Raw genomic sequence first — 14,482 nt, forward strand, 5'->3', positions numbered from 1 at the left:
GTGCTATTTGAAGTAATTACACAATGGCATGTCCGATTCATCTTACTTATGATTGAATGCTGAATTGAGGGCTGTATAACAGATATAACCTGGCAGGCATGTGTACACAAGTCCTAAGATGTGTGGCGGGGAATTCAGATACAGTCCATGACTCCAGTCCTTTTACTGCTCTAAGAGTTTTTGAAAGAAAACAAAAGAAGGAGTGAAAAAAAGGCAACAACCAGTGAACCCAGGTCTGTATAAAAGCTTAACGAAAAGGAACCTGTAGGAAGTAAACAATAAATAAGGCCATGGCCAAACAAAAGCACACCAAAAAGTGCAATTGTTTACTTAACATTCAATGCACCTCTAAAAGTACTCATTTACTATGCAGCTGTGTTCCTTTCCATTTTTTTTTTATATGTTGGTCCAAAAACTCTTGGCTCATCATAGTCATATTTCCCAGAAGTTTAGCCTTCTTACAATGACAATATGCCATTTTTTTTTAAATGGCAGGAGTCAAAGATATGTCATTTGGGTTAGGTTTTTACCTCAAACGATCAGTCTATTAGAAACATTAGAGAAACACCTGCATGTTATTCTACCTACTCATCAATCACTATTACACAAATGTTGAACTTCAACAGACATACACAAACACCATTCAAACACCATCCAGAACACTATCCCATTTGCATCTTTAAATCACAATCGAATACCTCAGAACAAAGTGGGTCACTCCATATCAAAACAAAAGAGGAAGGGAAATTGTCACCACACCCCTCACAGATCTTGGAGTCACTTTATGATCTACAAACTGAGTTCGACTGTTTTTTTTTCTCCTTATAAATGTAGGTGAAGCAAGAAAAACAGTAAGTTTGTAGCAGAAAAAGTGGGGCATTTTGCAAATATATATTATATATAGCTATATATATATTATATATTATATATATATATATATATATATATTATATATATAGAGGACAGATAGATAGATATTTCTCTGATTCCCATTAATTTAATAACTGTAATAGATTTAGACTAAGTTTAACTAGTACTGTAAAGCAGCAAAATTGAGGAGCCAAAACAAAGTTTCTAAACCACAAAATTTCCCTATTTATTACAGATCTTACAGACTTCATATTCTCAAATAAATACAGTTGTGTGCAAAGGTTTGGACACTCCAGTTTGAATATAAAACAACCTCTACAGGGAACTAAAATAAGGCATTTTTCTGCAAACGTTAATGAACACTATTTATTTGCAGGCTTCAACATTTTGAAAAGAAATTACACATGAAAAATAAAATGTGCCATAACTTTTCCATGGGTCACATTTTGTTTTTCCCCCCACTATGTTACATTCAGTAAAGTAATTGTACATTAAAATGTGTAGAAGCATGTTCTCTATAGAGGATGTAATGACTTATTTTAACTTAGAAAATCAACAAAACATGTTATTTAACAGGGGTGCCCAAAATTTTACTTCTAACTGTACCTGTACTCAAGACCAATGGTTCTTGTTAAAAAGTGACACTGCTGACAGATGGAACAAACAGTCCATGACAGAACATTTACATGAAGGTGGTACTTGTCTGGATCACCAATTTGGCTTGGTTCAAATCTGTACTACAGTTAAAAAGTTAGTGAAAAGTTAAAGGAAATATAAGTGCCAACTTTGACTGTTACAAATGTACATTTTTCCCTTTTTAGTTACCATTTACACACAAAATACTGAGACACATCTCTAAAATCACCCTGTGGTGTTGAGCCTCAGTGATTTGGAATAGACTGTGTAGGGATGACCCATGTAAACCATACTTTATGGAGTGGTGCTGGATGGCTGTGCTTTACAATAAACCCCTGCCTATGTGCATTATATCAGAACTCAAATATAACTGAAGTCCAGAAAAAAAACCTGTCTGGATATGCCATGAAAGTGAAGAAAGTGTTTCACAAAAGCAGATCACCTAAAATGGCAAATGTGTGGTTTGCACAGCAGCTGAAACAAGCAAATCAATAAACCAATTAAGATTAGAAAAAAAGAAAAACAAAAAAAAAAAGAGATTAATGTCCCAGAATGCTCCTGAGCCTCTCTCAGGACTCAGCTTTGTCTTTGCTATTTGGATTCTGGGACATTTTCGGCAGGGGATATGGTGTGGAGGAATGAGGTTCCAACATGGCACTGGCCCACCGGAACTTTACTTATAGCATCCACAGTCCGATATGACCAGGGAGGGCACTGGGGCCAGGGTTAGAGCAGTGGATGGATGGAAAGAGGGTCTAGGCTTTCTTAGAATGTCTGCGATGCATCAGCCCAGGTCCATGCTCTACCTATCCTTCAGTTCCCTGGTCACACGTTTAGTTATGCGGCCACAGAGCAAGCCCACTAGGAAAAGGACACAAACAGCCAGTGCGATCATTAACAGAATGTAATTCTTTGAAGGTGAAGTCATCACTTGTACAGCCAGGTCTGCGAAGCCTTCAGCTGGAGCTACCTGCGGAAACAGTTAAGAACAGCTGGTGAAACTGAAGTCTGCAGAATTCTGTCTGACTATGCACAGGTGTGTTACTATTGCCCAAAGTTATGAAATTCTCTGAAAACCTGAGAGCAACTGGCAGCACTTCTTAAAAACAACCATAAAACACATTCATGTAACATTGCATTTAACTATGCTTAGTTTGCACTCTTAGAGAAAAAAAGTTTGCATATAGTACTAAAAAAAGTTATATGAACCATCCTAGTGCTAAATAAAACCATTTTTAAAAGGTTCTTTAAAGCACTGGCTCTCAAATCGGTTCTCTGACCTCCCCAGACAGTCCACACTTTTGCTTTCTCTCTCTCTTTTTTTATTTATTTATATATTTTTTCTTTTTGTAAAACTGTCCTCTGTCTTGGGAGCCCTGAGGACAGGTTTGAGAACCACTGGTTGAAAGATCTATGTACATCAGGAGAAGAATCATGCAAGGGACCATTTAGGCACTGAAATGGTTCTTTGAGTTTTCATGGTTCTACAAATAGTATAACCATTGTCTACACTAATGAACTCTTGATGAACCCATTTTTAAAAAGGGTATACCAAGTGTCTCATTTTTTTTAGCCAAATTTTCTAGTATCAGTTTACATTTTCCTCTATACTCTGGCTTGATTAACTCAACCAAAGTTTAATGTACTTTTGTTAAACTTTCATTTTTTTAATCTTTTACTTTGTCAATGTTTTTTTATGAGTTTTCTAGTTTACATGTCTAATGAATTATCACAAAAACACTAAACCTGAAAAGCATAAATACATTTTATCATTAGTAGTGCTAGCAGTGTTATGTGCATTTGTATATAATGACCAACCTTGGCTGCATAGCCCCACATCTCTATACGGTCTTGCAGTCTTTTCTTACACTCTGGCTGCAGTCTCACTCGTTTATCCTGCAGAGCCTCTATCAAACAAGACATCTCTGCAATATGGGAGCAACACAGTCAAGCATAAGAAATCAAGAGCACCCTGATTAGACAGGGAAAAATTCCTCAGCAATTCTATTCTCCGTAACTCATGTGTACTGAATAGAAGTCAGCACAGGTGTAAAATTGAATCCCGCACCCAACACGTACCCACGATCTTTGAAACCTGCTTAATATGAAACTCAAACCTGACCTAAACCCAGTTGCATACAGGAACAGAGACGGATTATCAAAGAAATTGTTTTACAGTGCTTTGCTTTCTGACAAAGCATTTTAGTTGAGTGACAGAAAATATGATGCTGGGAGAAACTAGTATTTTACATGTGTAATATATATTAAGAGTACTTATCAGTATATTTTTTTGCGAAACAGGCTGGCAGAGAACAGTATCCATCCTCCTCTTATCAACTATTAAATTTTAGCATATTGCTGTCAAGTTCCATTTGCTAATGCTAAGCAGATTTCAGGTGGGCTTAACAAGTAAGAAAAAACATCTGTGTTGCCTGATGTAACAAAACTGGCAGTTAGTGTTCTCCTCCAGCCATGCTGAGCTGTCTATTGATGTTCGAAAAGATACAGTGGCTGGCTTCAAACATCTCTTCGGAGACATATGTTATGTCGGGTGGGAAATGAATATAACTAAATTAGGCGGAAAACTGGGTAAAATAATAATAATAATAATAATAATAATAATAATAATATAATAATAATAATATAATAATATCAACAAGAATAATAACAAGTATTATTATTATATAATAAAAATTATTATTATTATTATTATTATTATTATTATTATGTTCTAGGTGAAAAATCAGCCTGAACCTGGACCAAAATCTTGGACTGGGTAGCAGAGCCCTAGCACTGTGATCTGGCAAACTATAAAAGTAGTGAGTGAAACCTGGAAGGCCCCTTGAACTGATAAGCTGACAAGTTCTGTTTCTCTGCACTTGTAAAAGGCCAGAATGGGTTTCATGGGAGTGATGCCAAAGAAAAATCATATTCAGTTCCCTAAAAACTCTCCCTTCCACTAAAGTAAGGGCTCTATGTCAAAAGTTTTTTTTCCTTCTCCTTGAACTATGCATTCAAGCCAAGAACCATTTAGGCACCTTTTTTCCCTTCTTTTTTAAAGAGTATGGGCTCCCTGATATAGTCAGAAGTGTACTCACGTCTGCCTCGACCAGGGGTGATGGCTGCACAGTGGTGTTTCAGGTCCAAGGCACAGGCTGTGTGCAACACAGGATCCACAAAAATGTCTGCTTTGCTTTCTTTGAGCATGTTTAAAACTTCCTAGATGATGAAACGAACAGAAAACAAACAGTGAGAAAGGGTTATGATAAGGAACAATAGGAAGTACTGGCAAAAACTTCTGCAAACAGAAGAGTCTTCAGATAAGGGAGGGTTTTGAGCCAGACTGGGCACATGTCAACAGAGCAGACGTGAGTTTACAGTTATGCAGGTCCACATACTCTGGATGTTTGTGTGAGCACTGATGGGTACTTGAATGGTACATCACATTAGGAATGCTGGTGTATATACATAACTAGGGCTTGTTTACTACCTTCTTGCAGGGCTCATTTTTGAGCTTCAGTAGGTTATTCTTCAGACACTCCTCCACCTGGCCTGTCTGCTCCTGTGCAGCAGCTTCCTCAGCACACAAGTTTGTAATCTATGACACACAAACAAAATGTGATAGAGCCACAGTGCAGTGATGAATGGTGTTAGCCATACCAATGAAATGCAGCTGCACAAAAACATCATATCAGGTTTCCTCTCTTAAAGCCACCCAATGTCTGGCCCTGGGCACTGAGCTTGATAAATGTGCTCCAAGAGATATGATGCAATCACAATGGCAGCACAGAGATTTCATGTCTCCCATGCTTTCAGAGAGCTTAAACCACTCATGACCTGCTACCATATTAAAAGTTAAAAATTTGCTTAGCTCTTATTTTCACCAGTTCTCTTCACAGGAAAGTGTAATATTATCCCCTCATCCTCATCCCAAATGCATTTTACATGCATTTTTATTTTAATGATGGTGTTAATAAAGGAAACCAACTGGTTAGCTTAGCACTATTTGTTAAGGCTGGTATAAGAGCATAAAAACAGAGATGACAGATTTTCTCCATATCAGAAGCTTCTCTTTATTATATTTTTAAAACAAGTGTCTTATGAATACTATGCTTCAATTAAAAGTTTGTTGCAGCCACTGATATAAAGTAAAATATCGACCAAATAATATATCAAACAGACTCTAACACAAAGTGGCAATTTTATGAAGTACATATTAATGGCAGTGTAACAGCGTTGGGCCGATTTTTATGTTAGGTTTGTTTTTGCAGGAAGCTTGGAGCAATGTGTGAACGAATCAGTGTCTGAAAGGCACACAAGTTCTTCTCATTACTGCCAATCAAGTGCATTTCATTATGGCAAAGGGATGCTCATTAACAGCTTTACACTTTAAGCACTTCTTTGCCAACATGGTTTTCCTATTTTTATTAGCTTCAGAAATTAAGGAAAACAGCAAGTAGTTATGGTGTGTGGGTGTTTGTGAGTAGGCACCTGTCTCTGTGCTCAAAGTAGCAGGCATTGTGCATGTCTCAGTGCAAAGCTCGAGCAGTCTGAGCCCATGCATAAGGTATGCGCTTATGTGTCTAAAAGGAAAAGACTTGGAGGGTCTGACTCACCTCCGCAGAGCAGTGAACCTGAAGCTGAGGGTCAAGCCTGTAGTCAAGGGCCGATTCCTGAAGGATCACCCTGATCTGGTCCTCGCAGTCCGTAGACAGTCGCTAGAGACAACGTCAAGTTTAAAACATCAACGCACACAGACACACAGAAAAACAGAGAAAGAAAAACTATTAGCGAATCTGCTTCATCTTTCTGTAATTTCTGACTATTACACATTAAGCATCAAAGAAATCCACAAATTAACAGTGGTAACATTCCGTGGTGTATGTACCTGGTCAGCGTATTTAAGCTTCAGGCAGGATATGACCTGGCCCTCTAGTTCATGGTCATCACTGGCCTTGTTGAGAATGTTCTGACAAAATTTAGGAATGTCTGCTTTGCAGGCCTTCCGTAGCACTGGATTAAGCCTATAGTCTGAATATCAGGAAATTACAGTAAATACCAACATAGCAAACCAGATTAAAAAACACAAACAAGTAAATAAATGATAAATATATACAATAAAATACATACATTAAATTAGTATAAATAATATAAATACATATAACTAATGGATGTGAAACCACATGCATGGATGTGAAACCAATAAAAAAACAAAACACTGAAAATGAAAACAACTTTGATGTATCATCATTGTTCCTTTTAAAATTTGAAGAGTAAGAAGCACAGCCACACAGAGTCACAGCGTACCATAGGAAATTATTGCTACCTGTGCTCTGAGTGATCTGTCTCTTGGTGATCATCTGCTTGCATTTGGGGTCCATCAGTTCACTGTTCTTGTTCTGTTTCAGGCAGTGCAGCATATTCTTGGCATCAGACTCGGCACAAAAACGCTGATTCAGGGACGAGAGAGAGGAGAGAAAGAGAGAAAATAAACTAAGAAAAATATTGGCATTCTTTTTATTAAAATACAATAGATTTATTACATTTCTAATTTTTTTTCCTGTAAACATATGTTGTAATAAACCACCTTCAACCAAAATTAGTCATCAAGTCATTTATTCTTTTTTTGGTGGGTCGAAACTCACCAATATTACTCACCACAGTAGTTCCGAAATAAGAGGCATTTAGTCACCACAATGTGACTGACACCTCATTTTCTTATTTGTTCTATGGGGCCTCTAATGTGGCCAATACAAGATGTCACAGCTGAGCCAGAGGAAAAGAGGAAAAATGAGTATAAAGACCACACAAGTCAGTAACACACCTTTATCATCTGTTTGCACACTCTCATTAGCTGATAGTCCAGCTCAGGGTCCATCATCTCTGTCTCCTGTAGCTTAAAGACCTTCTGATGGCATGGGTGAGTCAGGTGCTGCTTATTATCCTTCAGACACTCAATGACCTGTAGAAGACACACAGGACAGTCAGTAAGTAAAGTAAAAGATATGGAGAGGGATATAGGGGCTTGAGTCCAGTCCCTCACCTCATTCAGAATCTAAGAAAAGAGAATGTGGCGTTATCTTGGCAGAAAGTCAAAAAGGGTCATAAGGGTCAAAAGGGTCAAAATTCTCAGTACAGCAGCTGCAATAATTTTAACCTGTGTATTTTAAGACTTTGTAAGCATTATTATTCTTTTGAATTGCTGAATGGTTTTGCCTCACTGGAAAGTCAGGTTTGTCTTCTATCCCTAGTGTAAGATCAAGCTGATAAAAAATGGACAAAAAAATGGATTTTTTTTTTCTTTTGTTTTTGCCTTATCTTTACCAACTGTGCCAATAATTGTGGTGGACACTATACTCAGTCAGCCATATTAAATACACCATCTTGTTTCTATGCTCATTGTCCATTTTATCAGCTCCTCTCACCATATAGGTGCACTTTGTGGTTCTACATTATAGACTGTAGACTGTAGTCCATCTGTTTCTCTGCATACTTTGTTAGCCCCATTTTACCCTGTTCTTCAATGGTCAAGAGCTCCACAGGACCAACAAAGAGCAGGTTTTATTTGGGTGTTGGATCATTCTCAGTACTGCAGTGACACTGACGTGGTGGTGATATGTTTGTGTGCTGAAATGGCATAAGTGGATCAAATAGAGCGGTGCTGCTGGAGTTTTTCAACAACTCAGTGTCACTGCCAGACCAAGAATAGTGCAACCAACCAAAAACATCCAGCCAACAGCGTCCTGTGGGCAGCATCATGTAACCACTAATGAAGGACTAGAGGATGACCAACACAAACCATGCAGCAACAGATGAGCTATTGTCTCTGACTTTACATCTACAAAATAGACCAACAACTAATATCGTGGACAGTGAAAAGACACACATGGTTTGAAAATCTAGTAACACCGCTGTGTCCGATCCACTCATACCAGCACAACACACACTAACACGCTAACACCACGTCAGTGTCACTGCAGTGCTGAGAATGATCCACCACCCAAATAGTACCTGCTCTGTGGTGGTCTTGTGGGGGTCTTGTGGAGGTCTGTAATTGTAAAACTACAAAGTGCACCTATATAGTAAGCGCAGCTGATAAAACAGACCATGAATGTAGAAACAAGGATGTGGTTTTAATGTTAAGGCTGACTGGTGTATGTATCAAGCTACTTATTATGTGTTATAGTTCCTGCATTGGTGTCCTTACCTGAGCATTGCCAAACATAACAGCAGAGCACCACCTGCTGATGTCTTTCTTGCACAAGTCATGCAGCTCAGGCTCCAAACGAATGTCCTCTGACTGCAAAGAAAGAGAAGCAAAACTGTGAGGGTTCATAAGATACCTCTACCTCAACTCATTCATTTGGCCTTGTACAAATGCAATATGGCCCATCTTCCATGGCCAAGGGCATCATTCATATCAGATGCTCAGGAGCCAGGAGAATTTGAGCAAGGCCTGAGGGAATGCGGAGTTAGCCCTGTCAGTCTGTATGTATCTGCATGTATCCCACTCATCCACATAAAGAGACAGTTTTACATGCATGTGTAACGGCGACAAAGTGTTTTCACAGAAACAGTAACAGTTTTGATACCAGAAACAGTCTGCATTCAAAGTAAAACCATCCTTATTGCTTCTGCTACTGGACAATGGAAATGGCAAGATCTAAAACAGCAGAAGTGTTCTTAGTGTTCTAACTCTTGCATAAACTTTGATTTGCTCGAAAATGTATCAGCTGCATGCATGGAGAAAAACTAATTCCTAGACCCTGTTAACACCTGGTTGTTTCATGTGTCTTGAGTATCAGGATCATATCCAGATAGAGATAATTCACATAAAAATGCAGGTGTAAACATGCCCAAGACACATTTAATTTTAGTATATGTGCTGACTCAGGACACATTTAAACCACAATTAAACCTGATTGCTCAAACCACTTCAGGAGGTGGTCCGAGACGCTTTTAAGCCAGATGTTATATAAGTGTAAATGTATCAGTCTGCCCAAGCCACACTGGACAACAAAAACCTCTCCCAATGCTGTGATGACATCTCTCTCTGCTGTTCTGCATATGGGGAAAACTGGCCACTAAAATGCCACCACTAAACAGATGCATTACTGCTCCTTCAGTTCAGCTTGTGATGCGAGTTTCTTTTCTAAGTTTAACCCAGTAGCCTTAAGCTAATTAAAATAAAGAGCCAGTGTGGTTTATCTTCACTTTGTCTTGTCATTACTCACAATACTTTACGTTTTAACACACATAGTCCACTGCCACAATAGCTAATACAGACTAATTATTCTAAATAGTCGCCTTTAAATATCTTGTAAACAGTGTAAAGCATGTGTAAGGAAATAAAAAACACCATACAAAACAGTGATTTTGGCGATGGAAACCATCGTTTGAATAGGAAGGAAAAGAAAACATTGCTAGTAATTGCTTGATGTGTGAGCTGTTTGCATATATTATACACCATACAGCAATCTGACTAATCAGAGACACATCTGACTACAAAGGGTAAATGCATGTGGTTACAAATTTAACAGGTTACAATCCAGATATGACGAGGTGTAAATGGGGTTCAGACTTCTCACCATTTCCAGCTCTTCTACTCGGAGCTGCTTGCGACACTTCAGGGACACACGCTGCTCCTTCACATCCTGCAAAGTGTCATTCCTTACTGTGGTACTCAAACAGATCACCACATCCACCCTGAAGAAAGAGGAACAGAAAGATGCCAAAGTAATCCAACTGGGAGAGGACAGAACGCATGAGAGGTTGTTCAAGAGACTGAGAAGTCTGAGAACCTGTTAGAAGCACAGGAATAAAAGCCACCTCTTAAATGTGGCCACAAAATCATTAACTGTAATGTCAACACTACATTGTTGTGAAAATGTACAGCATTAAGGTGAAAGAGCACACAATACCAAACTTACTTCTTCTTTATGTTAGGGCACAGTTTGAGGACGTCCTCTTTGCAGGCCATCTTGAATTTATATGAGAAGCGAAAGTCTTTCATTTGAATCTGAGAAAAACACAGATAGATTTATTTAGATATTTAAGAGTTAACAATGTTTTACACACTTAGTATACAACACAGTCTAAGTCAATGACACCACACCACATACGGTTAGTAAATATTAATTCAACATTATTAATATCCAAGGCTCTACATGTACAGCTTACCAGCTGGAAGTGTGTAACTCCCACAGCACACTTGTCATTCATCTCTTTTTGATGTTTGTTCTGCACCAAGCATTCCATCAGATCTCCCGTGTCTATCTGATTATCAGCCACATCCTGTGTGAGAAAGAAGTGTTTGCTTGATTAAATTTGAATCAGACTCTTAACTCTGTTTAGGGAAATAAACAACTCAGGAAACTGACACTGATAGGAACATCTAATCCCCCTAGAATGAAAACCATGGGAGGCAGAATTAGGACCACAGTCATATCCATAATAAACATAATCTTATTAAAGAAACTGAAGTGAGAGTGGGCTGCACTCACGTGGCAGTGGGACTGGATAACTGGCTCACAGGCTCGGATCAACAGTGCTTCTATCTGGATGTCCTGTGGAGGAGCCATGGCAAGATGGCATTGAGCTCAGAGAATATAATACAGTACTATGATTTGATCCAATGATCATTTTCTGAAATCTACTTGTACATATTGCTCAGCTACACTGTTAGTTCTGAACAGATGGCAATATTTATACAAAATGTCTAATGAAGCACACACCTCAGACTCTAACTCTGTCAGGTTGCCCACCACATCTCTGCAGTCTTGTACCAAGTCCTCTAGATGGTCCTGCAGACACTCCAACTCCTGGATCAGAAAGGAAAGGAAGGATCAGTTGATGAAATACACAGAACTGCTCTAATAATACTGTCAAAATCTATATAACCAGTTTATTTCCCATGGTCACCTATGAGTCTGGGTGTAAGAGCAGTCACTTGTTGAGCTCACCATTGCTTCTTGTGTTGTGTCAAAATTTGCGCTCAAACACACTGCAAAGACTACAGCTAACAACTGACATGCACCCACATACCTGACGAACCTTAACGAATATACAAAGAATACATTGCTTGTATTAAAAGCTTCAAATGTCCATGTTTAAGCAAAACCTCAAGTGTGAAAGTGAATCACTGTTAGCTTCGTGCTGGTTGGATAAAAGGCTACTTAAAAGCGAATGTTTGTGCATCACACACTGACACAAATTGTGTGTTTGGTAAAATAAATAAATAAACAAACAAATAAATAAATAAATAAATAAATAAAGTAAAAAAGGTTTAAAAAAATAAAAGTCTTTGAAATCAGTGTCCCATGCTTTGTTTTATGTTATCAAAGCAGCTTATAAATATACATGTGTATATTTATAATGATATTATATAGTGATAGACAATAATCTCGGAATCATATCCGTATGGACAGATAATTGCTTAAAAAAAAACAAACAAAAAAAACAAAACAAAACAAAAAAAACACAACAGTATCTGCATTGGACTGATGCTTTGATTTGAATGATATTTCACACCAATATTTTATGATATAGTTATTGTACCCCAATACCCCAAAAGAGCAGAATGTTTAGAACACTGGGTTACTACAGCAAAATCTCTATGTTTTTAAAAATTTTACTGCACTTGTAATGCCCTGTGATGGACTGGCGAATTGTCCAGAGTGTTTCCTGCCTTTCGCCCAAGGATCGCTGGCACAGGTTTCAGCACCCCCCATGACCCAGGAAGATGTGCGCGCGCATGTGCACATTTGAAACACTACAGCAATAAATGATGGACTTCTTGGTAACACTAACTTCTTCAGACGGAGAAACGTCCTCTAAGCACTTTGAACCCAGAAACTTTCTCTCAGCCAGCAACGCGTTAACTTCATATTAGCGACTAAAATTATAAATCGGACTGACAAACTTCCTTGCAGCTGGCAACAAGCTAACCTCTGTGGTCGTGATCGATAATCTTTGGACTGAGAAAGCTCTCTTGCCAACGGAGGAACGGTTGTTTGTACCAATTTACATTTTGTAAATGTTTGTGTGTCAGCACAAAAAATATTGGATGCAGGCATCAGCCCACAATTCCCATGTTGGTGCGTTCCTAATATTACATATTTTCTTATTGGCAATACTGCTTTTAATATTCAGACATTCAAAATGCGAAAAGGATTAAAATATCCAACCCTGGTTATATAACTTTTCTACTTGCACAGGAGCTGAAAAATGAGGCTTTTCTCTGCGTGCGCCACTCTCAGCTGCCTCTCACGCCTGAGTGCTGACGGCAATTCAACATACTCAATCGACCAAAACAGCCAGTGCTGACGAGAGCCAGTTAGATGGTGCCGACCAATGATGCGGGACAGGCCACGGACGACGGTCAGTCACAGACAGCCTGACGGCAACAGACAGTTGTCCTGGTGTGAGCTTTATTTACCTGGCCAGTTTCTGTCTTCTCACTGCACCACTTGCCCAGGTCAGTCATACAGCGTTTCTGGAGTTCTGGGTCCAGCTTCACATCCAGAGCTCTCTGGTGCAGGATCCGCTGGACTTCAACCTTGCAGTCCCTTGTAAGCTACAAGAGAGCAAGAGTCAATGATTCTCTCACTCTCTCTCTCACAAAATTGTCTTTTAAATCAGATTAAATCCCGCATGACACACTGCACAGTGACAATTACATAGGCTAAAAATAATTATTCTGGCAAGCAAATTTAGCTCAGCATTTTTTCTATTACAGTCTTCATGATTTCCTGCCTTCTTTCATTTCTAAGATCAATTTAAAGTCTCATCGCATTATGAAAAATTACTATAGAATTATGATACCCATCACCATCATTATCAACCACATCTTTATTGTTTCAAAACTGAAACACTCACATACTGCTCTGGATCATGCTGTTAAAGTCAAAACACCAAACGTTAACCCATTACTTCCTTTTTTAACTGAGACAGTACATTTTAATAGAGATATCTAGGTTGTCTACCACAAAAGACCAATTTCAAAACAAGATAAATGTAGAAATAACAGAAATATCTGTGAAATAAAATAAAATATGCTGTCAAACTCTAGACTGCTTACTCGTGTGCCCTGTTCCTCTGTGCGGTAGGCATGGCGATAGAGGCAGGAGAACACAGCACCAGGAGGCATCAACTCGCTGGTCTCATTCCAGCCGTGTGTGTGGCAGAGCCGGGAAGCATCATTCTGGCACTTTCGATACAAGATAGGATCCAGCCTATAGGGAATCCATTTAATATTGAGATTACATAGGGGTTCAATGGGACAGGAGTCAAAAAAGGGTAAAGGATTTCAATAACCAGGGTTAGGGGTCAAAGTGATTGAAGTCTGACTCTTTACAAAACAATTACAGACAGCACCTATCCAATACCAGGTATCAGTATCCAGCCAATTGCAGCAGAAAATGCCGGATGGGATACTGAAGAGGAAAAAAAAATGAATCTGATCCAATCCTGTAAGAAATCTATCCTGAAATAGCAGACACTCAATATGTGATGTCATGTAGTAGACTGTTTGATCAGGATCAGCATGACAGACTACTTTTAAATGCTCATTTTAAGTCTTCAGTTAAAACTAGCTCATTTCAAAGCTTAGTAATTTTCAGAGAAAAAAAAATATTGGTAAAGGCATTTGCCAACACTCAAGGTTTCAATATTGGAACTGGTATTGTGGTATTACGCCATCTCTAGAAATTATTCAGTGCATAACAAGTCAAATCTCACCACAATGGAGTTATTTCAGTACAATTAATTATGGTACCATTAGTTTATTTAAAAAAAACAATAAACATAAAAAGTACAAATGTGACTTAACTATTTACATATAAATAGCTTGAGAACTTACATGCATATTTTACTGAATATTATAGTAACTGCTTAGCTGAATCATCACCTTCATCCATGCATTTTTACATCCCTAATCATGGATATAAAAGAGTGACTCAGCATTATGTTTAAATCA

General features: G+C 38.4%; 1 protein-coding gene across 2 annotated transcripts in view; it reads right to left on the reverse strand.

Moving 5' to 3' along the window:
* Positions 1-950: 950 nt before the first annotated feature.
* glg1b (golgi glycoprotein 1b) overlaps positions 951-14,482 on the reverse strand; it is a 41,921-nt gene continuing 28,389 nt past the window's right edge. The window contains exons 11-27 of one of the 2 annotated variants that reach the window (XM_036584539.1): positions 13,586-13,739; positions 13,384-13,401; positions 12,944-13,081; positions 11,241-11,327; positions 11,010-11,072; positions 10,687-10,800; positions 10,437-10,525; positions 10,095-10,212; positions 8,714-8,806; positions 7,331-7,468; positions 6,833-6,956; positions 6,395-6,537; positions 6,123-6,224; positions 4,997-5,104; positions 4,605-4,725; positions 3,325-3,431; positions 951-2,476 (exon numbers count right to left, since the gene is read on the reverse strand). In XM_036584539.1, coding sequence (XP_036440432.1) covers positions 2,309-2,476; positions 3,325-3,431; positions 4,605-4,725; positions 4,997-5,104; positions 6,123-6,224; positions 6,395-6,537; positions 6,833-6,956; positions 7,331-7,468; positions 8,714-8,806; positions 10,095-10,212; positions 10,437-10,525; positions 10,687-10,800; positions 11,010-11,072; positions 11,241-11,327; positions 12,944-13,081; positions 13,384-13,401; positions 13,586-13,739 — 1,885 coding nt within the window. In that variant the 3' untranslated portion in view covers positions 951-2,308. The remainder of the gene's footprint in view (positions 2,477-3,324; positions 3,432-4,604; positions 4,726-4,996; positions 5,105-6,122; positions 6,225-6,394; positions 6,538-6,832; positions 6,957-7,330; positions 7,469-8,713; positions 8,807-10,094; positions 10,213-10,436; positions 10,526-10,686; positions 10,801-11,009; positions 11,073-11,240; positions 11,328-12,943; positions 13,082-13,383; positions 13,402-13,585; positions 13,740-14,482) is intronic. The other variant, XM_036584540.1, reaches the window with a different exon arrangement.

Source organism: Colossoma macropomum, unplaced genomic scaffold (genome assembly GCF_904425465.1).
Source record: "Colossoma macropomum unplaced genomic scaffold, Colossoma_macropomum, whole genome shotgun sequence".
NCBI lineage: Eukaryota > Metazoa > Chordata > Actinopteri > Characiformes > Serrasalmidae > Colossoma > Colossoma macropomum.